This window comes from Martes martes (genome assembly GCF_963455335.1).
Source record: "Martes martes genome assembly, chromosome: 2".
Classification (NCBI taxonomy): domain Eukaryota; kingdom Metazoa; phylum Chordata; class Mammalia; order Carnivora; family Mustelidae; genus Martes; species Martes martes.
The window spans coordinates 77,543,302-77,570,349 of NC_137889.1; the positions used below are offsets into that span (position 1 = coordinate 77,543,302).

At 35.8% G+C, this 27,048-nt stretch overlaps 1 protein-coding gene across 1 annotated transcript in view; it reads left to right on the forward strand.

The window, feature by feature from the left end:
- Nucleotides 1-27,048, forward strand: part of FSTL5 (follistatin like 5) — a gene marked incomplete at both ends in the record, with an annotated part of 636,306 nt that overhangs the window by 198,233 nt on the left and 411,025 nt on the right. The window contains one exon of the mRNA XM_080796324.1: nt 21,926-21,999. Within this exon, the coding sequence (XP_080652450.1) occupies nt 21,926-21,999 (74 nt within the window). The remainder of the gene's footprint in view (nt 1-21,925; nt 22,000-27,048) is intronic.

Below are 27,048 nucleotides of genomic sequence, written 5' to 3' on the forward strand. Positions count from 1 at the left end.
GAAGCAAAGAGTGCAGGGATGGAAGTCTATTGTACATCAACCTTCAGAGGTCAGGAGATGGAGAAAGACAGGTAAACCAGACATATACATAGTCTGCAATGACAGGGGTGGGAAATCAGGAGAGTATAGATATATAGAAACCAATTAAGAAAGTGTTTCATGGAGGACAGAATAATTAGCTGAATTAATGTTGGTGAAATCAGGTATGATGGAAATTAGGAAATGACCATTGATTTAGTTAACTTGGTTAAGAGAGTCTGTAAGAGAAAATAGGAGCCGAGGAAGTAAGATAGCAAGCATTTTTCAGAAAGCTCTAAAGAGGAGTAGATACATATAGTGATCAGGAGAGAGAGACGTGTGGATGGGGATAAGGGAACAGAAAGGGAGAAATTTTATAGAGCAAGAGAAAGTGGAGGTAGCTGTCACAACGAAGCATTGAATAGGCCAGAGAGAATGGGCTCCAATGGACAAAGGTTATATTTGACTTTAGATGAGAGCTTGGATTCTTCATCCATTAAATAGACAAGGATTGGAAAACTAAGTACTTTTAGGTGCAGGTAGATGGACCTATTTTATGATGTAAAAATTGTTCTTATTTGGTTGCATATGTATATATGCACATACATTCAAATGTACAGATGCAACCAGATAAGAATACATTATGTCTTATATATTTTACTTATTTCAAATATATTTCATATATTTCTTATATGAAATAAGAAATGAAGCATCAGTTGAAAGTGACAGAGGAAAAGGTTTTGGAGATTTGAGAAAAACAAACAAAAGAGTTAGTGAAAAAAATAAAGACAACGGGAGAAAAAATTAAGGAAATATGGTAGGATTTCCAGCAGTTTTGAAGAACTGTATATCTCTGCTCATAAATTTAAAGAGAGTAGTCTTCTGTGGTTGTGTATTTTTCTACAAATATAGTCAGCTGCTTAGATTAAGGCATTGAACAGATGAAAAATTAGGTTTAATCAGGATTTTTTCCACCCAGGAAAGAATTACACATAAGAATCCAAAATCATATTTTCCATATATTTCAGGGGCAGTATGATTATGTTATCTCTGCTTTTTTTTGTATACCTCCTCTAGTATCCAGAAATCTCCTGGTGGGTATCTTTTGCCTCAGCTTGAATATAGACAAGAATGAATTCCCCAACCACTTCTACATTCTGGAAATTGTATCACATATTTTGGCTTAAATTCCTTATGCTAACATTCAGTTTACATCTGTGCCTCTTGGTCAAAATTTCCAGTAATGGAATCTGTTTAAACTAGTTAGCGAAGTCATACCCTTCCACGATCTTTGGAAAGCATATAGGCCTATAATAGCTATTTTATTTCAATGACTCTCTACCTCTCTGATCAATTAGCAGTCACTGTGATGGGCATGAAAACAAGATATTTACAACTGTATCTATTTATATCATCTATATCTATATTTATATCTATATAGATATAAATAGATATTTTTGGAAAAAAGAGGCACAATTGGAAGGTAATTCTCCGAAATAGAGTGTGGATGGGAAATTACCTTGAAACATATCTAACATAAGATCACTTTATTATTAATTCTGTAAGTCAATGTTTTTGACGGTGGGAACTGCTTTGTTTAGCTAAGCAAATCATTTGAAAATTTGAGGCAGCTCAAAATTTTCTACATAATGTTTCTACATTTGAACATATTCAATTTTTTATATGCTTTAACCATTCAAGCTGCCAATAATGTTGGAATATAGACTAATTTAATGTGGATATTTCTGGGGTTGCTGACATTAAATTCATTTTTGAATTTTTTTTTCCTAAAAGAAGATGAAAGTGTTATTAAAAATTCAGAAAGATGCATGAGCATTTGATGAATTTAATTGATCATTAGTGTAATTAATTGAAAGAAACAATATTACATGTGCTTGATTTTTATAAATGCTCAAAATGTTACATACTTGTCAAAAGACTTCAGATAATTAATATAAAATATCTGTAGAAATGAAATATATGTATATGTACACCATGAATTGGTATGTATGAGCAAACATGATTTTTTTAGCCACTCACAGTGATTGTGTATTGACATGTAATCCTGTGGCAGACCCGCTCTTAATGCTGTGTCCAAAATGTAGATGACAAAGTTGTTACTTTTGCTGCTTGGGTGGGATGAGTAGCTAGACAAACCAATTAATGATCAATGGAGATTTCCATCATTTCTGGACGCATGAGGTTAGATTAACATCTATACCTAATATTCAAGTACATGAAATTATTCTGTGTCAAAACAATCCCATCTGCCTTTTGTTTAAGTGAACGGTTTTTTTTTTCCCCTCATAGAGTATATGTGCCACATTACATTCAATTGTCTACGGACATTTAGTTTTTTTTGTTTGTTTGTTTTGTTTTTCTTGGCAGTTTATTGAGTATGAAGTCCAAGTTAAAAGAGAGATCAGGGATCCCTGAGAAATGTATCCAACAAGAAATAAGAATCAAATTTAGAAAAACAGTGTCAGGGAAGTTAGAACTCAGAAGCAATGTGTGGAGAGCTAGTTTTGCCTTCTCATCCTGTATGTTAACTCCTGCAGCTTCCGAAGTTACTGCATAATGTTCTAATTGGCAGACAGTGTTTCTTTATAAGCATTTACATCTTCAGCCCAAGTTTGCTCTAACAACCTAGGAGATACTGACCATTCACTCTACTTTCAGATAAGTGACGATATCAAGTAAGGTGTAGTAATATAGTATACCCTGAGCTTAATGGGTGCCTATAAAAACGCAGAGAACCTAATGCTGCATATGTAGTACATGGCATATTTTGACTAAGGGAATATTCCAAGGAGGACAAAGACATTTGGGGCTATTTATTGATATTTTATCTCTGGTCGTTAGACCTTTATCTGCTCCCAAACAAGCATAGAATATTAACTCTAGAACTCTAGGTTTGAGGTGGAGTTTTTATTTCTTATCAAAACTCATCATTTGTGTATCCCCACATTTACATATTTCCAAAACAAACACATGTGCATAAATTAATTATATAAGAAAAAATGACTATTGTTTAATTTTCACTCAAAAAACAGGTCCTCATCTACTGCACTTTTAGTGAAACACAAAGGAACCTGTAGGTTGGTATAGGATGTGTTTTCCAGTATTCAGAATAATAACTATGGCATTTAGCTGTGATGACAGTCTAGAAAACATAAGAGTAGGATTTGGGGGTTTAATTAAATTTATGTCAAAATTACTTTCAAATCCCGGGGAAAAATATGCTTGAATAATACAGCACATGTTTTGGCCTTTAAAAATTTTAACAAGTGGAAACATTTACATGACACATTGGCACAATCTCCATAGCTCAGAAACAGCTAGTGTACAGCATAGCAACAGTTTTGTTCATTAGTTCCATGGTAAATATGCACACCGACTCCTGTGTAAATTTGTCAGGGCTGTGTCTACCTCCACAGGAAGTAGCAGGCATGGAAGTGAGTTTCATCTCCACATATCAATAAATATATGAAAGAAATATTATGCCATGCCCTTTCTATGTAATTCTAATTATTTCAACATCAGAATACCACAACAAACAAACAAACAAATAAATATATTATTTGGACATCCAGACATGATACAGCAAACAATAGGGAGGAGAAGATTACTATATTTGACCCCAGGTTATCTTAAATATTTAGAAAATTTACTTGTGGATACAGAAAATGTTTTGTTACTCAAAGCCTCTTGTCACCCTATCCTCCCCAGTCCTCCTCACCTCCCAGCCCAAAGGATTCCACTGCTCTCTGAGACCTGAAACCAAGGGCCCTGACAAGGAAAAAAAAAAAAAAAGTTATTACACTGTGGCTTTTGGAGGAGGCCAAGACATCAACCCCATTTATAACCCAATCTCCTGACCCTCTTCTTAAGAAAAGGTCAGAAGGAACAAACTCTTAAATTAATAGAAAGCAGCCTCTATTCCACCCTTATTTCAAATCAAATTAAAGTGAGTGGATCAATTTGAGCTAGAGCCTTTAGCTATGTCAAGGATGTATCTTCTTACCAAAGTGCTTAACCTGAATTCCTTTGTTTTTGTCATTCTACTGTTCTCATTTTTCCTATCCTGGATATCAGCATAGTCTCATTACTTCCTCTTGTCACTGACAGCTAGGAATAAAGAAGGAAAAGATTGTTATTATTAATGGTATCAGTGAGCATTCGTAGGGTATGACTTGGCTGGTTTCTTGTAATTTTCTTGGGCCACTTAAGTACATGTTCTCCTCAAGACACTCAAGTCTTTTTTTCTACTCTTCTATCACAGAATCTGTGTCTTTTATACACACTCAGGAGTTTGGAATTTTGATTTTTTGAACTTATCTCAGGTCTGCACATGTTGGGCTCTAATTTCAGAGTTCATATGCCAACATCACAGGTTAAAACATTGTCCAAAAGCAGAAAACGGAAACTTTCCGTCTCAGCCACATTCTGGATCAAAAAGGAAAGTCTCTCACAAACCTGTCCTTTCCTCCTCTTCTGCTTGGTTATGTTTTAAAGGTTCAGTGTCCTCTACAGTCAATAAATCTCAACCAGGACACCACTAGTCCACTTCATCAGGGTGTTCTCCTTTTGAACATCAGTGGTAAAGGTTATGCCTTTCATTCTTACCCACCTGTACATCCTCAGTGTCTCACATCAACAGAGGAATCAGTGTTTTGTGGGGGTTTTCTTCTTCTTTTTTTCCTTCACATATTCACTAATTTTGATTATACTCCTCTTTCAACATAAATGTGGCTTGTGTGCTTTGTATTCATATTTTTAAAAGAGGTCACTCAAGGGTCTTTTTCCTGATCACAGAACCTCTGTGACTGGTAGCAGCATCACTAGGTAAACACACGAAGTTCAGGTATTTCTGACTCAGTACCTATTATATATGAAGTTTCATTAGAGATAGATTTTATTGTCCACCAAAATTATCTATGATAATAATATATATGTTAAAAAATATTTTTAATTTTAAAGGAGCTACAATGTAAAAGAACATAGCATATAAAATGAAAATTACTTAGCAAAATGATCATTTTTTTCTTAATTTATTATAAAGTGAATTTTTATATATCAAGTTGTTTTTTTTAATTTTAATAAACATATAATATATTTTTATCCCCAGGGGTACAGGTCTGTGAATCGCCAGGTTTATACATTTCACAGCACTCATCATAGCCCATACCCTCCCCAATGTCCATTTCCCCACCAGCCTCTCCCGTCCCCCCTCCCCCCAGCAACCCTCAGTCTGTTTTTTGAGATTGAGTCTTTTATGGTTCGTCTCCCTCCCGATCCATCTTTTCATTTTTTCTTTTCCTACCTCTCCCCAACCCCCCCGCATTGCATCTCCACTTCCTCATATCAAAGAGATCATATGATAGTTGTCTTTCTCCGATTGACTTATTTCGTTAAGCATGATACCCTCTAGTTCCATCCATGTCGTCCCAAATGGCAAGATTTCATGTCTTTTGATGGCTGCATAGTATTCCATTGTGTATATATACCACATCTTCTTTATCCATTCATCTGTTGATGGACATCTAGGCTCTTTCCACAGTTTGGCTATTGTGGACATTGCTGCTTTAAACATTCGGGTGGACGTGCCCCTTCGGAGCACCATGTTTGTATCTTTAGGATATATACCCAGTAGTGCAATTGCTGGGTCGTAGGGTAGCTCTATATTCAGTTTTTTGAGGAACCTCCACACTGTATTCCAGAGTGGTTGCACCAGCTTGCATTCCCACCAGCAGTGTAGGAGGGTTCCCCTCTTTCCACATCCTCGCCAGCATCTGTCATTTCTTGACTTGTTAATTTTAGCCATTCTGACTGGTGTGAGGTGGTATCTCATTGTGGTTTTGATTTGTATTTCCCTGATGCCAAGTGATGTGGAGCACTTTTTCATGTGTCTGTTGGCCATCTGGATGTCTTCTTTGCAGAAATGTCTGTTCATGTCCTCTGCCCATTTCTTGACTGGATTATTTGTTCTTTGGGTATTGAGTTTGATAAGCTCTTTATAGATTTTGGATACTAGCCCTTTATCTGATATGTCGTTTGCAAATATCTTCTCCCATTCTGTCAGTTGTCTTTTGGTTTTGTTAACTGTTTCCTTTGCTGTGCAAAAGCTTTTGATCTTGATGAAATCCCAATAGTTCATGTTTGCCCTTGCTTCTGTTGCCTTTGGCGATGTTCCTAGGAAGAAGTTGCTGTGGTTGAGGTCAAAGAGGTTGCTGCCTGCATTCTCCTCAAGGATTTTGATAGTTTCCTTTCTCACATTGAGGTCCTTCATCCATTTTGAGTCTATTTTCATGTGTGGTGTAAGGAAATACTCCAATTTCATTTTTCTGCATGTGGCTGTCCAATTTTCCCAGCACCATTTGTTGAAGAGGCTGTCTTTTTTCCATTGGATATTCTTTCCTGCTTTGTCGAAGATTAGTTGACCATAGAGTTGAGGGTCTATTTCTGGGCTCTCTATTCTGTTCCATTGGTCTATATGTCTGTTTTTGTGCCAGTACCATACTGTCTTGATGATGACAGCTTTGTAATAGAGCTTGAAGTCTGGAATTGTGATGCCACCGACTTTGGCTTTCTTTTTCAATATTCCACTGGCTATTCGAGGTCTTTTCTGGTTCCATATGAATTTTAGGATTATTTGTTCTATTTCTTTAAAAAAAATGGATGGGATTTTGATAGGGATTGCATTAAATGTGTAGATTGCTTTAGGTAGAATAGACATTTTCACAATATTTGTTCTTCCAATCCAGGAGCATGGAATATTTTTCCATTTCTTTGTGTCTTCCTCAATTTCTTTCATGAGTATTTTATAGTTTTCTGAGTACAGATTCTTTGCCTCTTTGGTTAGATTTATTCCTCGGTATCTTATGGTTTTGGGTGAGATTGTAAATGGGACTGACTCTTCAATTTCTCTTTCTTCTGTCTTTTTGTTAGTGTAAAGAAATGCGACTGATTTCTGTGCATTGACTTTATATCCTGACACTTTACTGAATTCCTGTATAAGTTCTAGCAGTTTTGGAGTGGAGCCTTTTGGGTTTTCCACATATAGTATCATATCATCTGCAAAGAGTGATAGTTTGACTTCTTCTTTGCCGATTTGGATGCCTTTAATTTCTTCTTGTTGTCTGATTGCTGAGGCTAGGACTTCTAGTACTATGTTGAACAGCAGTGGTGATAACGGACATCCCTGCTGTGTTCCTGACCTTAGCAGAAAAACTTTCAGTTTTTCTCCATTGAGAATGGTATTTGCGGTGGGTTTATCATAGATGGATTTGATAATATTGAGGTATGTGCCCTCTATTCCTACACTTTGAAGAGTTTTAATCAGGAAGGGATGCTGCACTTTGTCAAATGCTTTTTCAGCATCTATTGAGAGTATCATATGGTTCTTGTTTTTTCTTTTATTAATGTATTGTATCACGTCGACTGATTTGTGTGTGTTGAACCAACCTTGCAGCCCTGGAATAAATCCCACTTGGTCGTGGTGAATAATCCTTTTAATGTACTGTTGGATCCTATTGGCCAGTATTTTGGTGAGAATTTTTGCATCTGTGTTCATCAAGGATATTGGTCTGTAATTCTCTTTTTTGGTGGGATCCTTGTCTGGTTTTGGGATCAAGGTGATGATGGCCTCATAGAATGACTTTGGCAGTTTTCCTTCCATTTCTATTTTTTGGAACAGTTTCAGGAGAATAGGAATTAGTTCTTCTTTAAATGTTTGGTAGAATTCACCTGGAAAGCCGTCTAGTCCTGGATTTTTGTTTGTTTGGAGATTTTTGATGACTGTTTCAATCTCCTTACTGGTTATGGGTCTGTTCAAGTTATCTATTTCTTCCTGGTTCAGTTGTGGTAGTTTATATGTCTCTAGAAATGTATCCATTGCTTCCAGATTGTCAAATTTGTTGGCGTAGAGTTGCTCGTAATATGTTCTTATAATTGTTTGTATTTCTTTGGTGTTGGTTGTGATCTCTCCTCTTTCATTCATGATTTTATTTATTTGGGTCCTTTCTCCTTTCTTTTGGATAAGTCTGGCCAGGGGTTTGTCAATCTTATTAATTCTTTCAAAGAACCAGCTCCTAGTTTTGTTGATTTGTTCTATTGTTTTTTTAGTTTCTATTTCATTGATTTCTGCTCTGATCTTTATGATTTCTCTTCTCCTACTGGGTTTAGGCTTTCTTTGTTGTTCTTTCTCCAGCTCCTTTAGGTGTAGGGCTAGGTTGTGTATTTGAGACCTTTCTTGTTTCTTGAGAAAGGCTTGTGCCGCTATATATTTTCCTCTCAGGACTGCCTTTGTTGTGTCCCACAGATTTTGAACCGTTGTGTTTTCATTATCATTTGTTTCCATGATTTTTTTCAGTTCTTCTTTAATTTCCTGGTTGACCCATTCATTTTTTAGAAGGATGCTGTTTAGTCTCCACGTATTTGCGTTCTTTCCAAATTTCCTCTTGTGATTGAGTTCTAGCTTCAGAGCATTGTGGTCTGAAACTATGCAGGGAATGATCTCAATCTTTTGGTACTGATTGAGACCTGATTTATGACCCAGGATGTGGTCTATTCTGGAGAATATTCCATGTGCACTAGAGAAGAATGTATATTCTGTTGCTTTGGGATGGAATGTTCTGAATAGATCTGTGATGTCCATCTGGTCCAGTGTGTCATTTAGGGCCTTTATTTCCTTGTTGATCTTTTGCTTAGATGATCTGTCCATTTTAGTGAGGGGGGTGTTAAAGTCCCCTGCTATTATTGTATTACTGTCAATGTATTTCTTTGATTTTGTTATTAATTGGTTTATATGGTTGGCTGCTCCCATGTTAGGGGCATAGTTATTTAAGATTGTTAGGTCTTCTTGTTGGACAGACCCTTTGAGTATGATATAGTGTCCTTCATCATCTCTTATTATAGTCTTTGGCTTAAAATCTAATTGATCTGATATAAGGATTGCCACCCCAGCTTTCTTCTGATGTCCATTAGCATGGTACATTGTTTTCCACCCCCTCACTTTAAATCTGGAGGTGTCTTCGGGTCTAAAATGAGTTTCTTGTAGGCAGCATATGGATGGGTTTTGTTTTTTTTATCCATTCTGATATGCTGTGTCTTTTGATTGGGGCATTTAGCCCATTAACATTCAGGGTAACTATTGAGAGATATGAATTTATTGCCATTGTATTGCCTGTAAGGTGACTGTTACTGTATATTGTCTCTGTTTCTTTCTGATCTACTACTTTTAGGGTCTCTCTTTGCTTAGAGGACCACTTTCAATATTTCCTGTAGAGCTGGTTTGGTTTATGTAAATTCTTTCAGCTTTTGTTTGTCCTGGAAGCTCTTTATCTCTCCTTCTATTTTCAATGATAGCTTACCCGGATATTGTATTCTTGGCTGCATGTTTTTCTCGTTTAGTGCTCTGAATATCTCATGCCAGTTCTTTCTGGCCTGCCAGGTCTCTGTGGATATGTCCGTTGCCAATCTAATGTTTTACCCCTGTATGTTACAGACTTCTTTTCCCGGGCTGCTTTCAGGATTTTCTCTTTGTCGCTAAGACTTGTAAATTTTACTATCAGGTGACGAGGTGTGGACCTATTTTTATTGATTTTGAGAGGCGTTCTTAGCATTTCCTGGATTTTGATGTCTGTTCCCTTTGCCATATTAGGGAAATTCTCTCCAATAATTGTCTCCAATATACCTTCTGCTCCCCTCTCTCTTTCTTCTTCTTCTGGAATCCCAATTATTCTAATGTTGTGTCGTCTTATGGTGTCGCTTATCTCTCGAATTCTCTCCTTGTGGTCCAGTATTTGTCTCTCTTTTGCTCAGCTTCTTTATTCTCTGTCATTTGGTATTCTATGTCACTAATTCTTTCTTCTGCCTTATTTATCCTAGCAGTGAGAGCTTCCATTTTTGATTGCACCTCATTAATAGCTTTTTTCATTTCAACTTGGTTAGATTTTAGTTCTTTTATTTCTCCAGCAAGGGCTTTTATCTCTCCGGAGAGGGTTTCTCTAATATCTTCTATGCCTTTTTCGAGCCCGGCTAGAACCTTGAGAATCGTCATTCTGAACTCTAGATCTGTCATGTTACCAATGTCTGTATTGATTAGGTCTCCAGCCTTCAGTACGGCCTCTTGTTCTTTTTTTTGAGGTGAGTTTTTCCGTCTTGTCATTTTGTCCAGATAAGATTTGCTTTCTCCTGCTGTGGAATTCCGCTGTTCTTGGTGAGTGAAGTTGGTCTTGGCTGGGTTTCTTGTTGATCTTCCGGGGGAGGGGCCTGTTGTGGTGATTCTCAAGTGTCTTTGCCGCAGGCAGAATTGCACTGACTTTGCCAGGGGCCGGGCTAAGTAATCCGCTCGGGTTTGCTTTAGGGATCTTTTGTTCCCTGAGCGCTTTCCATAGAGTTCCGGAGGACGGGAATGAAGATGGCGGCTCCCAATGTCCGGCCCAGAGGAGCCGAGAGCCTGGGGTTCCGCTCCTCAGTGCGCCCTTAGAGAAAAGCGCCCAACTGCCCCGCCTCCCTGGCCTGCAGTCGTGCCTTGAGGAAAGCAGTCAATTGCTGGAACCTGGAGAAAAGCGCCTGGTCACTTCTGTCTCCGTGGCCTCTGGCTGCGCTCCAAGCCCACCCAGCCTGCGACCGGCACAAGGTAACCCCAGGCTGAGAGCTCACTTCCTCGGCTTTGTCGCTGTAGCCGGCTTCCCCGCTCTAATACCTGCGAGCTCTGTGGCACTCAGACACCTCCAGTCCTTCTGTGACCCCGTGGGACCTGGGGTTATGCTGACTCCGCCTGGGTTTCCCCCGGTTTAGCCTCTGGAGCGATGTCTCCCAGTGGAGCAGACATTTAAAAGTCCCAATTTTGTGCTCCGTTGCTCCGCCGCTTGCCGGGGCCAGCCCCTCCCCCCGGGGTCTATTTTCCCATCGCTTTGGATTCACTTCTCCGCAGGTGCTACCTTTCAGAAAGTGATCGATTTTCTGTTTCTAGAATTGTTGCTCTTCTTCTCTTTGATTTCCCGTTGGATTTGTAGGTGTTCACAATGGTTAGATAAGCTATCTAGCTGATCTCCTGCTACCCGATATCGTCTCAGCCTGCTACTTCTCCGCCATCTTGACTCCTCCCCTATATATCAAGTTTTTTAAAGGACAATATCACCCAACTGCCTATTATTGTAATAGACATATAATAAATTTGTAATAGGAGATGGGAATTAAGTTATTCAAGTATAAATTGAAAAATAAAAGCTATATGTACTTATATACATGTTTAAATGAAATTATAATATGTATAATAATATTTTTAATCTTTATTGTTCCACATTTATAACAATAGAACAATAACTTTTCCAAACACTGCCATCCATGTATACTGATATGTCACAATACTTGACTGGCTGAGCATCCAGTGATTTTTACATGAAATATCAAATTAAATAAGCAGGTATGTTAATATTGATATTAACACTCAAGTCATTATTTTTTTATGGGGTGAAAATGTGTGTGTTATTCATGGGGTTTTTTGTGATCTTTGGTTTTCTAAGACTAACATATAGTCATCCTTCACTGGTCTGAGTTTCTGTGAATACTAAACGTGTCCTCACCTCTTTAAAATAAAAAGAACTTTAGGAGCCGGGTGGCTCAGTTGGTTAAGTGTTTGCCTTATGCTGAAATCATGATCCCTGGGTCCTGGTATGGAGTCCCATATTGGACTCCCTGCCCAGCAGGGATCCTGCTTCTCCCTCTGCCTGCTGCTCCCCCTGCTTGTACTCTCTCTCTCTCTCTCTGATAAACAAACAAACAATCAAATAAAAATCTTAAAAAAAAAAAAAAGATTTAAAAATGCTGGTGGAATTTTGATTGGGATGGCATTGAAAGTATAGATTGGTCTGGGCAGTACAGACATTTTAACAATGTTTATTTTTCCAATCCATAAGCATGCAATGCTTTTCCATCTTTTTTGTCTTTCTCAATTTCTTTCATGAATGTTCTGTAGTTCCTTGGGTACAGATCCTTTACCTCTTTGGTTAGCTTTATTCCAAGGTATATTATGGTTCTTGGTGCTATAGTAAATGGAATCAATTCTCTAATTTCCCTTTCTATATTTTCATTGTTAGTGTATAAGAAAGCAAATGATTTCTGTGCATTGATTTTGTATCCTGTTACATTACTATATCCTGCCACATACTTGCTGTATGAGTTCTAGTAATTTGTTTGGAACCAGAAAAGAGTCTGAATCACTAAGGAAATAGTGAAAAAGAAAAACAAAGCTGGATGTATCACGTTGCCTGATTTCAAGTTTTACTACAAAGCTGTGATCACCAAGACAGCATGGTACTGACACAAAAACAGGCACATAGACCAGGGAGCAGAGTACAGAACCCACATATGGATCCTCAACTCTATGGTCAAATAATCTTCAACAAATCAAAAAAAAATATCCAGTGGAAAAAAGACAGTTACTTCAATAAATGGTGCTGGGGAAATTGGACAGCTATGTATAGAAGAATGAAACTTGGCCATTCTCTCACACCATATACAAACTCGAAATGGATGAAAGACCTCAATGTGAGGCAGGGATATATCAAAATCCTAGAGGAGAACATAGGCAGTAACTTCTTTGACATTGGCCACAGCAACTTCCTTCAAGGCACATCTCCAAGAGCAAAGGAAACAAAAGCGAAAATGAACTTTTGGAACTTCAAGATCAACAAAGGAAACAGTCAACAAAACAAAGAAGCAACCTTTACAATGGGAGAAGGTATTCACAAATGACACTACAGACAAAGGGCTGATATCCAAGATCTATAAAGAACTCCTCAAACTCAACACCCTCCAAAAAAGATAATCATGTCAAAAAATGGGCAGAAGACATAAACCAACACGTCTCCAAAGAAGACACACAAATGGCTAACAAACACATGAAAAAATATTCATCATCATTAGCCATCAGGGAAATTCCAAACAAAACCACACTGAGATACCACCTTACACCAGTAAGAATGACCAAAATTAACAGGACAGGAAACAACAAATGTTGAAGAGGATGTGGAGAAAGGGGAACCCTCTTACACTATTGGTGGGAATGCCAGTTGGTGCAGCCACTTTGGAAAACAATGTGGAGATGCCTCAACAAATTAAAAGTAGATCTACCCTATGACCCTGCAATTGCACTACTGGATATTTACCCCAAAGATACAAAAGTAGTGAAAAGAAGGGCCATCTGTATCCCAGTGTTCATAGCAGCAATGGCCACAGTCGCCCAACTGTGGAAAGAACCAAGATGCCCTTCAACAGACGAATGGATCAAGAAAATATGGTCCATATATACAATGGAATATTATGCATCCATCAGAAAAGATGAATACCCAACATGGACAGGAAGGGGAGATTATGCTGAGTGAAATAAGTCAAGCAGAGAAAGTCAATTATCATAGGGTTTCAGTTACTTGTGGAGCATAAGGAATAACATGGAGGACATTAGGAGAAGGAAAGGAAAAGTGAATTGGGGTAAATCGGAGGAGGAGACAAAACATGAGTGACTGTGGACTCAGAAACAAACTGAGGGTTTTGGAGGGGAGGGGGTTGGAGGTGATGGATAAGCCTGGTAGTGTGTATTAAAGAGGGCACGTATTGCATGGAACACTGGGTGTGGTACATAAACAATGAATCTTGGAACACTGAAAAAAATAAAATAAAATTAAGATGTTAAGAAAAAGATTTAAAAATAAATAATTTTAAAAATAATTTTATATAAATTGAACACTGTTAGTATTGCTTTGCATGAATTATTTAAAATAAAGTTTTAACAATAAATTTTTTTATTCTGCAAAAAAGACGAAAGAGATATTTTAAGTAATTGACTCTCGGCATTTGCATAAATTAAATTGTGAGCCAATTTAAGAATGATCTTCTTGAATCCTTCACTGTGTTAAGGAAAAATCATCACATTCATGTTGTACACCTGTAATTTCATGCTAAGATTGATACTAAACTGCCAAGTCCTGTGAGTTTAAAAGTGACAGAATTGGGGCCCCTGGGTGGCTCAGTCGATGGGACATCTGATTCTTGATTTCGGCTCAGGTCATGATCTCAGGGTCATGAGATCTAGACCTATATCAGGCTCCATGCTCACAGAGACTGCTTGAAATTCTCTCTCTCCTTCTTCTTCTGCCCCTCCCCAATTCATGCATGAATTAATAAATAAATAGGGAAAACCTTTGAAAAATAAAAGTGACAGAATTCATCAGGATTTTGTCTGCCTGTGAATCTAAGTTAACAGGTATGGAAACTGTAATGAAAGTTGAGAAAACTTATTTCTTGAAGTTTCAGAATTTAAGACTATCAACAAAAGTGAGCATTTTTTTTTTCATATAGGACTTTTCTTATGCACATTAGGATATTGAGGAAATTTTTCTTTTTCTTGACTTTTTTCTCCAAAAATTTGTCTCGAGTTTGTCTAGCCATACTGTTTCTATCACTGTCATAAAGTTGCCTTTTACATTCTGCTATCTTTACATGATTGAAGCAAAGATTGAAGACTTGGAAGGTAAAGGAAGGGCCCAGAGTAACAATTTAAGGGTCTGTGTGGCCAAGACATGCAGTGTCTGAATTTTAGTTAGTGATTGATACATGCATGTTAGGATTTGGGGGGAAAAAGACAAAGTATGCTTTGAGAAAATGTACATACTATTTCCCCAAGAGAGATTTCTTGCCTATAGCTACCCACCCCCTCCCACACACACACACGCCCCATGCCCTCAGTAAAACACTAATGTCTACTTTGGGGGGAAATCCAGTATGACATCAATAATTGAGCTATCTGGCTTTTGATAAGGATTTAAAAATACTGAGATATTATGCTTAAAATTCATGATGTGTGACTGTCGTTGTTAAAAAAAAAACACATTCTACTAATGATTTATTATAGTTACAACAAGGATGTTTTAATCCATTGTAACTAAAATGGAGTAGGAGTGAAGAAAAAATAAATGAAAGAATGGTTTCATATAATAATAATTGAGGAAATGAATAAAAAAAGGGTTTCTCATTTTTCTTATTTTTATGGGACAAAGGTGTAACAGCTTTTGAGGGGTCTAGAAAAAGAAAGTTCTTAAAAATTCTCTCTTTATGCCAGAAGGAAATGAAAATTACAGTTGAATAGAACACTTGGGAGCAGTCACATCAATAGTGTCTTTTAAAATGTGTTAAAAGTGCTGGCACATAAAATGAGGAGGGAAAGTTATAGAAGACTTAATAATCTGATCAAAAGAAAAAAAATGAATGAACTACATGAAAAAAAAAATGTTAGAGCTTGGGATTTGATATCCTGTAGGAATAACACCTATTAAAACCATCACAATAAAAATCCTGAAAAGGTGTTTAATATAGTCTACTGTCAACTCTCACTAGGGTGAGTAGCCTGACTTTGCTGATTAATTAGACCTCACCGTTCAAACATCTCAAAGCAGTTATCAAAATCTTAATATTGGTGGGCAAGCTAGCAAAATGTTAGAGAGCAGATATGAGAGTAGCAAGGATTAAGTATATTCACAAAATGTATTCTTTTGGAAATACAAATTTCTTTTGGAAAAAGAAAAGCTTTATTCATTAATCCTTTCATCCATACTTTAATAAGACACAAATTCATTGAAGATGAGGAAAAAAAGAATCACTGTTACATTCAGATTTAACCTTATTGCCTTTATCTATTATTTAAATAGGCATATGTTCCTTCCCTGACCATTTAAATATTATGTATTAAAAAAATCTCTACTACTGTAGCGCACAGAGAAAAACAATTTGGCTAAGGCTTATTAACACATGAAACATGTCTATGGGATTCTCTGTCTTCTCTTAGTGGACTTGAATAATTATTTATCAGATTAGATATCATATGATATTACATATCAAATGGATTTTACAGAGTGTCTTTTAGGTAGGTACAATAATCATTAAACTTATTAAAAACAAGGCAAAATACTGTCATGTAAAATTTATAATTGGTAACCATGTTAAGTTGGTAGGTATTTTAAAGAACTGAGAACAATTAAATTTATCAGAGTACATGTAACAGAGGATATATAAATTTAGAAACTAAAGATAAGACTGGAAATATTCCACATATATACTCATCTTTAGTGGGGGTAATTTATGTAAACCTAGTCTTACCCTAGGTTTTTTTTTTTTTTTTTTTTAAAGATTTTATTTCTTTATTTGACAGACATAGATCACAAGTAGGCAGAGAGGCAGGCAGAGAGAGAGAGGGGAGGAAGCAGGCTCCCCGCTGAGCAGAGAGCCCGATGCGGGGCTCGATCCCAGGACCCTGGGATCATGACCTGAGCCGAAGGCAGAGGCTTTAACCCACTGAGCTACCCAGGCGCCCCTTACCCTAGGTTTTTATTTTCCTAACTACATACCCATTTCAAAGATCAGAATAAAATTTATAAAATACAAAATTATGTTACTCTTTCTCTTAAAACACCCCAAATGCATTTTGATACTTTAAACAAAATATAATCAATGGCTTAGCCACAATGTAGAAGGTGTCATGTGATCTGATCAATACCCATATCAATGCCCATCTTCTTTCAGAAGTTTTTCTTTCTTTTTTTTTTTTTTTTAAGATTTTATTTATGTGACAGACAGAGATCACAAGTAGGCAGAGAGGCAGGCAGAGAGAGAGAAGGAAGCAGGCTCCCTGCCGAGCAGAGAGCCAGATGCGGGCCTGGATCCCAGGACCCTGGGATCATGACCTGAGCCCAAGGCAGAGGCTTTAAGCCACTAAGCCACCCATTGACATTAAAATGCAGCAAGCTCATTCATATCTAAGAACCTTTACATTTCCCATTTTTGGACTATTGATAATATTCTTCCTCAGATCAGTGCGTGGCTCTTTCCCTTATTCCATTCAGCTCTCATATACCACCTCCTCACAGGATGCTCTTCATAACATACCTTTGATATATTCTTCAAAATACATTAAGTGTTCTGTACTTAATTTTTAAAATACTGCCATTTTAAGTATGCATTTGAAACATTGCCAGAAATGTGACTATCAATTTACGTCTTCTTTTTTTTTTTTGGCAGGCTTTACTATTAAGATATAATCTCAGTGAGGGTAAGGACATCTTTCTTGTAGATCATCTGTGACAAGTCTAGAATTGAGAGAGTCACTCAGTCAATATGTGATGAATGAAGGAATGAAGGAATGAATGAACACATATTCAAAACTATCCCTTCAGATGTCTTTAATAATGATAATAAAAGTGGTGTAAGAAAACAGTGACAGATTGTGAATAAATGACTGATTTCTAAAGAGTTAAATAGTACAGAGAGTATTGAACATATTTAACTATTCCTATGATCTCCTTACAATTGAGAATTGTGCTAACTCATCACAAAGAACCAGACAAACACCACAGTTCTGTTTTGAGTATATTTGCATCTTCTTAAGTTTCAAGGTATACACAGATACCTTTAGCAAGGCTCAGTGTCCACCCATTGCTATCCTTATTAAAGGTCTTCTGTTTTTTCTGAGAATTTATTTTTAGTCACTTTTTTTGATGCTTCCTGCTACACCCTATGCTTCATTTTATTATGTGTTTTTGTTCTGTGACTCTCGAAATGTGTCTTCTGTGGACAACATGACATGCTTGTTCAACTACTTTTTAAAGCTGAGGTTTTCTAAACTCACTCTATAGGCTCACTTTTGTATTCCTGGATTCAGAATTTGGTGGTAATGCTGTTAACATTTTTTTTTTTTAATGTGGAATTTCTTATCAGCAGGTAGCTTTGGTGTTTTTTGTTTTGTTTTGTTTTGTTTTCCCACAAAAGTCTGGTTACACCAAAGAAGGGATTTACTTGTCTTTGGTTTATTTACCTGTTGACATATACTGTCTGTTTTTCTGTTTTTATTTTTCCCCATGAAAATGACATTTCATGAAGTCAGAGACTTTTTTTTTTTAATTTTTCATCAGTATGTCCTCAAACCCTTGAATAGTATCTGACACATGGCAGATGTTCAATAAATAAGCATTGGCTTGAATAGCTAGATGAATAGGAAGAGAGAAGCTTCCTGGAAGTTCTACTGTGACTGACAGAAAAATTTTAGGCCTTCTAATGACACCTATGTTTGAATGTATCTGTTAATAACAGCTTTCAGAATTGACAGAAAAATCCAATGAACTGGATTGAGCAAATAGTATGAAATTTAGTGGTATATACAATTAAAATTGCATGAGTAGAATACAGCTGGATACAGGGGTTCTAATAATATCCTAGTGTGTACACTGTCCATGTCCTGCCTCTGTTCTCCTCTGCATCAATTTTCCCCGAGAGGCAGGAAGTAGACATCTCAGCAGACATTTTCTCATATGTCTGCAACACCTTGTGACTTTGTTTTTCCTAGTTTCCTGTCCAATGGAAAGGTAGCTTCTCTTTCACATAAATTCCAATGAGAATGTCATAGTTGACAGCGTTGGGTTATATATTATCCCTGATTCTTTGCCTACCGCTTCGTTCCCTATGCCAGGCATGCTTTGAACATTAAAGATGGAATTACTCCATCAAAAAAGTTATAGAAGGGAGGAAGAGTATTTTCCTAAAGGAAAAATGTAGTGTAAGTGGCTGAAGAAAAGGGACAGAGATTGAGCAGTGATGGACACCTCAATCAAGGAGATAAGCAGGTGGCAAACAGTGTAAGAAAAGATGCTAGGGGCACCTGGGTGGCTCAGTGGGTTAAGTTTCTGCCTTCAGCTCAGGTCATGATCTCAGGGTGCTGGGATCGAGCCCCACATCAATCTCTCTGCTCATTTGGAAGCCCGCTTCCCCCCCCCTCCTTCTCTGCCTGCCTCTCTGCTTACTTTTGATCTCTCTCTCTCTCTGTCAAATAAATAAAATCTTAAAAAAAAAAAAAGAAAAGATGCTAAAAATCATTTTTCATTTGGAAATTGCAAATATATATAATAATTAGATACTAATACATGCCTACTAGAATGGCTAAAATAAATAAACAAATACACCCTCAAACTGACAATAACAATGGTGATTTTTTTCTAAAAGACTTGACATAAATTTGAATTCACCATAAAATAGAACCCTTCGAATTTGCTGCCACATTGTGACTTTTGCATTCTGTTAAAAAAAATAATAAGAATTACACTTTACACTTGAGATCTTGTAGTAATTAAAATCTCAAGACTGAATTACACTTTCTTGCAATCTGAATATAAGAAGATTGAATTACTTTCTGTATCTGTGCAGGTAAGCATAGACCCGATTTATTGCTGGTAATCGTATTCAATTGTAGATTCGCACTCTGAATATTCAAAATTTAAACACATCTTAATAATTGTTGAAAGTCTCCTGAGAACTATTATCTGATCTAAAAAATTAAGAAAGCATACTTTGGGTTGACAGATGCAGGTTTTAAAAACATAAATGTAGACCAGCCAGAAATGTACCCTACTGTTATAATATCCAGTGCTTCAACATTTCAAACTCTCTGACCACAAATAGGTGACAGTTTGGCAGTTTCTTACAAAACCAAACATGCTCTTACCATATGACCTAGGTATTTGTCCACTTGAGTTGAAAACTTAAGTCCACAAAAACAACAAAGGCTGCTCACAAATATTTATAGCAGCTTTATTCACAGTTGCCTCAAACTGGAAGTAATCAAGATATCTTTTAATGTGTGAATGGATAGAGTACCATATCTTAATGATAAATGCATATATGCATATATAATATAAATATGTAAGATATGGATCAAAATTTTAATATATAATACTTATATTTGTTTCATATATTTTAATTATACAAATGATAATATATCTATACTATATAAAATGTTTATATATTATATATATTTTAACATGAATAACATAATATCAATAAAATACAATGAATATATATGATATGCACATATAAATAATGTATATTTATATATACACATAAATAAATTAAATGAACTATCAAGCCACAAAAAGGCTTGATGGAACCTTAAATGCATATTGTTAAGTTAAAAAGCTACACAATGTGTGATTCCAACGATATGACATTCTGAAAAAGGCAAAACTATTGAGACACTAAAAAGATTAGTGTTTGTCAAGTACATAGAGATGAAAGGAGGAATAAATGGGGGAAAGCAAGGGGATTTTTAGAGATTACATTATGCATTTACCAAAACCCATAGGGCTGTACAACACAAATAGTGAACCGTAATGTAAATTTTAGATTTTGGTTAATTATAAAGTGTCATTATCAGTTAATTAATTGTAACAGATATACCAAAATAAGGCCAGATGTTAATAATAGAAAAAGTATAGGAGCTGGTGAGTAAAAGGATCTCTTTGCACTACGAAATTTCTCTGTAGACATCAACTTTTCTAAATATTTAGCCTATTAATTAAAACAACAAAAACAACAGCTTTTCACTATAAGTTATAGGAATCTTACCACAAAGAACTTAGGAACCTTAGTTACACAGTGAATATACACCAAAAAAATGAATGACTTACTTTTAAAAATATATATGCCATTTGAATATATATTACTTAGTATTCCCCCAGTTACCTATTACAAATAAATTGAATGAAATATATAACTTATTCCTCCAATAATATTATTTCACAGAGTATAACCCAGTTGAATCCTAACATTTGATGTTTTCCTTTTTTTAAAGATATTTAATTTTAACATATATTTACTATTTTGAAAAGTTTATATATATATATATATATATATATGTATTTCAGGGTGTATAATTGATTGATGTTTTCACAATGGAATTAAACATGTGGAATATAAATATAGCACAATAAAATCTCTATCATCCAAAAAGTCTTAAGGGAATAAAAAATATGGAATTATGTAGATGCTCAATTATCTAATTAAAGATTTTATTTATTTATTTGACAGACAGAGATTACAAATAGGCAGAGAGGCAAGTAGAGAGAGAGGAGGAAGCAGGCTCCCCATGAAACAGAAAGCCCGATGTGGGGCCCGATCCCAGGACCCTGGAATCATGACCTGAACCGAAGGCAGAGGCTTTAAACCACTGAGCCACCCAGGTGCCCCCCCCACCGATTATCTAATTAGAAAAAAATTAGTATTTTTTTCAGATTTAAGATTTTGAAATTTTCATGTTTTATCACCTTTCATGCAGCTGCAGCATTATTAGATGAAAACTCCATTATATATAATTATTAATATTTATTGTGAAAAGAAAACCAATTCTTAATATGATATAAAACAAAACCAAAGATTTTACTTTTATCAGTTGCATTAAACTGCTTTAATACTAATTTGGGTATGTGGGAAGTGGGGTGGGAAACATCTCTCCAGCATTTAAATTAAAATTTTCATAAAACATTAATATATTAGTGGAGGTCAATTAGGAAAGTACTACCTGATAATCAAGGTTAACATGAACACTTTAGGAAATAATATTATCAGTTCTAAGCCTAAGAAATTGCTTATATTTACCGTTTTCACCTATAAAACAATTTTGTTTGTTTCAGTCTAACTTGTAACGTATCATTTTTATCATTAAAGAATGAAATAGTTCAAGCAGCAAAACAATGAAGATGTCAAAAGATGTCTATATTATTATTAGCAGTATCTTTGAGAGTTTAGCATTATTATGGAATTCAGAGGTCATGACAATATATCAAAAATATTGTCCAAACTGATATTTAATGACTATCTAGACACATACTGATACTATGTACCAACTGTATATTTCCATGACCATATAGATGGAGGAGGAAAACACTTTTGTGATTACTCTTTTGTGATTCAGGTGGCTGTTCTGTGTCAGTGAGAAAGTACAATATTATCAGATATCTAAGGGAAAATAATATAGGAAGAAAAGCAGTAGATGTGTTCCTCTGTGTTTTTGTTTGTTGCTCACCAGAAAATCCAAGCTCTGGATTCCAGGATACTCGTTCTGAGACCTACCACTGCCACTTAGAAGCCAGTGGTCCTCTGGTCAATGATTAAGACAAGCAAAAAATATTGTGACATGTAAAAATAATTCTAATACTCTGTAGTGAGGACTAAATGACATAACGTGTAAACACCTTTATTATAGTAGCTGGCACAAAGTTAAGCACACCCTAAAGTAAATTAAAATAATTAATGTCATTATTTTCTTTTTTGCTCTTTGCTGTATTTCTGCTCTGATATATCATAGATAGCATAGATAGTTACACCTGCTTGGGATGGAGTCTCAGGCAACTTGAAACACTGTATAAATTTAACTTCACATTTCCCTATTTAAGATAGCTCTGGACTTAAACTCAGAAGATTGGGTTCAGTTTCTGTCCTTGCTACTTATTAACAGTGTGGAAAGTCTTGCAACTAAATTGAGCTCCTCAATTAAATGGGAATCATAAATCTCACTTTAAACCTGTTCCAAATAAAAGAACATGACACATAATAGTTTTTTCTTTTTTAATTAATGCTTCTTTGATAGGTAGAAAGAACTGTAGCAATAGATTTTTTTTCTAATTTATGCAGAAAAAAAGGACTTTTTTGGATTTTAAGAGTTTATTTATTTGACAGACAGAGATCACAAGTAGGCAGAGAGGCAGGCAGAGAGAGAAGGGGAAGCTGGCTCCCTGCTGAACAGAGAGCCAGATGCGGGGCTCTATCCCAGAACCCTGGGATCATGACTTGAGCTGAAGGCAGAGGCTTAACCCACTGAGCCACCCAGGTGCTCCTGTTTTTTGTTTGTTTGTTTGTTTTTAAGATTTGTTTATTTGTTTTAGAGAGAGAGTACTGGAGGAGAGGCAGAGAGAGGGAGAGAGAGAATCTCAAGCAGACTCCATGCTGAGCACAGAGTCCCAAGGGGAGCTCAATCTCACTACCATGAGATCATGACCTGAGCCCAAAAAAAAAGTCAGATGCTCACCGGACTGCACCACCTAAGCACTGGAGAAAGGACTTTTCTAATATACAATATTGAAATGTTATAATGGAATTCAGAGGAGCTAAATGGATAGAAGAAAGGGCACTGGAATCTGATCACACCTGGTTGTTGTGCTCTTGTTCCTTCTTAGCTGTGAGATCTTGGGCAAGTTTGCCAACATTCAACTCAGAATTTTCTTATCTGGAAAATGGAGATAACAGTACTTATCCCACACAGTTGTTGTGTTGGCTGAACACTCTCTAAGAGGAGCTCACAAATCACAGCCCTTGTCACATAGTAAGTACCCTGTACATGCAAGCTATCATTATGATTGATTTCTCTAAGCATTGATTTATTTGTGGCAAGTACTGATATAGCCAAGAGAGCTTCACTAAATAATGTGCACGCTCTTGAAGAAAATAATTTCCTGTCTTAGAGAAGCTTCCTATACAACATGGGACATAGTATAAATATGCATCACATAGATTAATGTGTGTGCATGCGTGTCTCATAAGTATATTGTGAGAAAGCATATGCATCTTTGTCCACAGGCAGACCCACAGAAATGACCAAGAAATGTTGTGTGTGTGTGTGTGTGTGAGTTGCTCAAATACTACACTAAAATGGACACTGATAGAGGTCCAGTAATAAGGAGAACATGGACTAAGAAGAATTCTGACTTTTCTAAAGTCAGAGCTAATACTTTGATAATGTAATGGAGAGGAACTGGAACTCTGGAGTCATTATTAATCCATGCTCTACCTCCTACTGTGTAATTTTATCCAAACACTCATCTCAGACTGAAATTTCCACATCTGTGGACATAACTTGAGTCAGATTAGTAATATCCTCTTCGTGTAAAATTCTATACCTGAGAACATATACTAGCCTCTGACTTCATTAAGGTTATAGTGCAGCCTACATAGAAAAACATACCTGTTTTTCTACAATGGATAGAATTTAAGCTCTGCAGGCATTCCCTGGGAAATTGTGACTAACAAGCTTGTGGGAGTAAAAAGTTGGTTTTACCCTCCAGTCTGGAACATCATTAAAATATTTAGGTGCTGGTATTATTGAATCTTTAGAGAAAGAAAAACTACCAATTAATAAAAATTGCTGATGTCAATTTATAGCACCGGAAATTCTTAAGTGTGATTTCTAAGGGATTACTGATCGTATTGTAAATCAGTCAGCAGTATGCTGTGCTCATTTGTTCTGTTTTAATGGACCTTATATAGCTTCTCAGGAATTATCCTGTTAACAGAGAACCCAGTAAATATCCAGTGTTCAGAAACAGCTTTGAATTACCTGATAAGAAAACAAAAGTGTATATCCGCTTATTTTTTTACTAGGCAAAGACATTTGGGGTTTTCTTTCTCTATTGTATTATTTAATTGGAAATATTATGAAATCATTCTGGTAATTTCAGCGGTTTGGCTGTTAAGGATTATGTGATGGCTTTGGCTTAGATTGACAACATTAGAAAAATGAAGCAAAACCATAATCAAAGAATTATGGTAAGATGACAAGTTTAAAATATCAGAATGGAATATAGAATTTGAAAACAATCTTCCCAACGTTAAAAGCTAATTATGACTTAGAAGGTCCATTATCTATCTTAAATTTAAAACAACTGCTAAGTGTATCATTTCTTTGTTATTTAGCCATTCGAGTTCTCTTTGATAAAGGTCCTTGCCATCCAAAGGGAACATAAAGATTTTATTGGTCTCTAATGATGCCAACTACAGCTGTACAATCATCATTTTAGAGTCCAAGCTCTGTCTGCTCTTAGATCTGCTATCACTTGATCACAATTGCAGAAGTATCTTTAAGTGTATTTGTTTAACCAGATGGTAAATAGCTGTACTGGGATTACATCAATCTTTTTTACTGTATGACTAAGTGTTAAAACAGAAATTTGAGCTATGGTGGCAAAACACAGACTTATGTCATACAAAAAATAGTTTTTCTTCATTTATTGCAAGAAGATATGAATATTTACATCATAAGAGTACAATATTGTGGAAAATATTTTTATACTATGTACTGAAATATATGAATAATACTTTCAGTAAATATTTAAGTAAAGCATAAAATATTGCTATGAAATATTATGCAATGCCTGGCATATTTTTTCAAAAGGAAACCTAAAGAATTTTTACTTGCTATATTCTTCTTTTATTGTTAATTTATTGGAATGATAGGCTGAGAAATCATGATACTCAAAGTATTTTAATTTTCTACATATAAATAATAACATCTCACATTTGTAAAAGTTAGCAAATAAACTTATAGTGTGATATGCAAATTATTAAGAGTTTACATTAAGTACTTGCAGGTGATTCAGAGTTAAGTCCTCAAATTTGAAAAGCTGTGGAGAATATGTGCATAGATATATTCAATATATATTTAAGCCTATAGAATTCTACATGGTTTATATATTTAGAGACAGGTAGGACTAAAATCTCTGTGGCAAAGATGAAACTTTGGTGGTGTTCTTTTTTATCATTTCTTTTTTTTTACTTTAAATTCAATTAATTAACATATAATGTATTACTGGTTTCAGAGGTAGAGGTCAATGATTCATCAGTCTTATATAACACCCAGTGCTCATTACATCATGTGCCCTCCTTAATGTCCAAAACCCAGTTACCCCATCCTCTTACCCCCCTCCGGCGACCTTCAGTTTGTTTCCTATGATTAAGAGTCTCTTAAAGTTTGTCTCCCTCTCTGATTTCATCTTGCATTGTTTTTTTCCTTTCTTCCCTTATTATCTTCTGTTGTGTTTCTTAAATTCCACATGAGTGAAATCACATAATTGTTTTTCTCTGATTGACATTTCACTTAGCATAATACTCTATAGTTCCATCTACATTGTTACAAATGGCAATATTTCATTTTTGATGGCTGAGTAGTATTCCATTGTGTGTGTGACACACACACATCTGTATCCATTCATCTGTCGATGGACATCTGGGCTCTTTCCATAGTTTGGAGATTGTGGACATTGCTGTTATAAATATTGGGGTGCAGGTGCCCCTTTGGATCAATACATTTGTACCTTTGGTGTATATACCTAGTAGTGCCATTGCTAGGTTATAGGGTAACTCTATTTTCAACTTTTTAAGTCACAACCATACTGTTTTCCAGAGTGGCTATACCAGTTTGCATTCCTACCAACAGTGTAATGGAGTTCCCTTTCTCTATATTCTTGCCCATATCTGTCATTTCCTGACTTGTTAATTTTAATTATGACTGTTGTGAGGTAGTATTTCATTGTGGTTTTGAGTTGTATTATTTCCCTGATGCTGAGTGATGTTGAGCATTTTTTTTTTTTTCATGTCTGTTGGCCATTTGTATGTTGTCTTTGGAGAAGTGTCTATTTATGTCTTCTGCCCATTTCTTGATTAGATTATTAGTTCTTTGGGTATTGAATTTGTTAAGTTCTTTATAGATTTTGGAGACTAGCCCTTTATCTGATAAGATGTTTGCAAATATCTTCTTACATTCTGCCCTTTGTCTTTCGGTTTTGTTAACTGTTTCCTTTGTTGTGCAAAAGCTTTTTATCTTGATTAAGTCCTAATAGTTCATTCTTGCCTTTTTTTTCTCTTGCCCTTAGAAGCATATCTAGCAAGCAGCTGCTGTGGCCAAAGTCACAGAGTTTGTTCAATGTGTTCTCCTCTAGGATATTGATGTGGTACTGTTCTATAGTAAGAAGTATGAAATGAAACATTAAAAAAAAGTTAAATAAACTTAAAAACTTTTGTCCTTTTTTTCTTAAACTGGGCTAATAGAAGTATAATGTAATGGCAAATGAATGTATCTTGAATTATGTTAATAACTAACGTAATATGACCAGTAATTTTTATTCCCACATGACTAAGTGAACATCCAGCTTCAATAGAGCTGTCATTGCAAATGAAAGCAGATTTAAGGTGAAAAGTTAGTAAAAAATGAGAAGGTTATTGGTGGTCAAATTAAAGTCTAAGCTGGTAGTTGTTCAAATAATAAAGTGATTGAAATAAAAGCACAGCAATTTATAATCATAGAATACTGGAGTGTGAGATATTGGAGAACAAGCATATATCAGAAAAACAAAATCCAAGATGCATCCATGAACATGAATA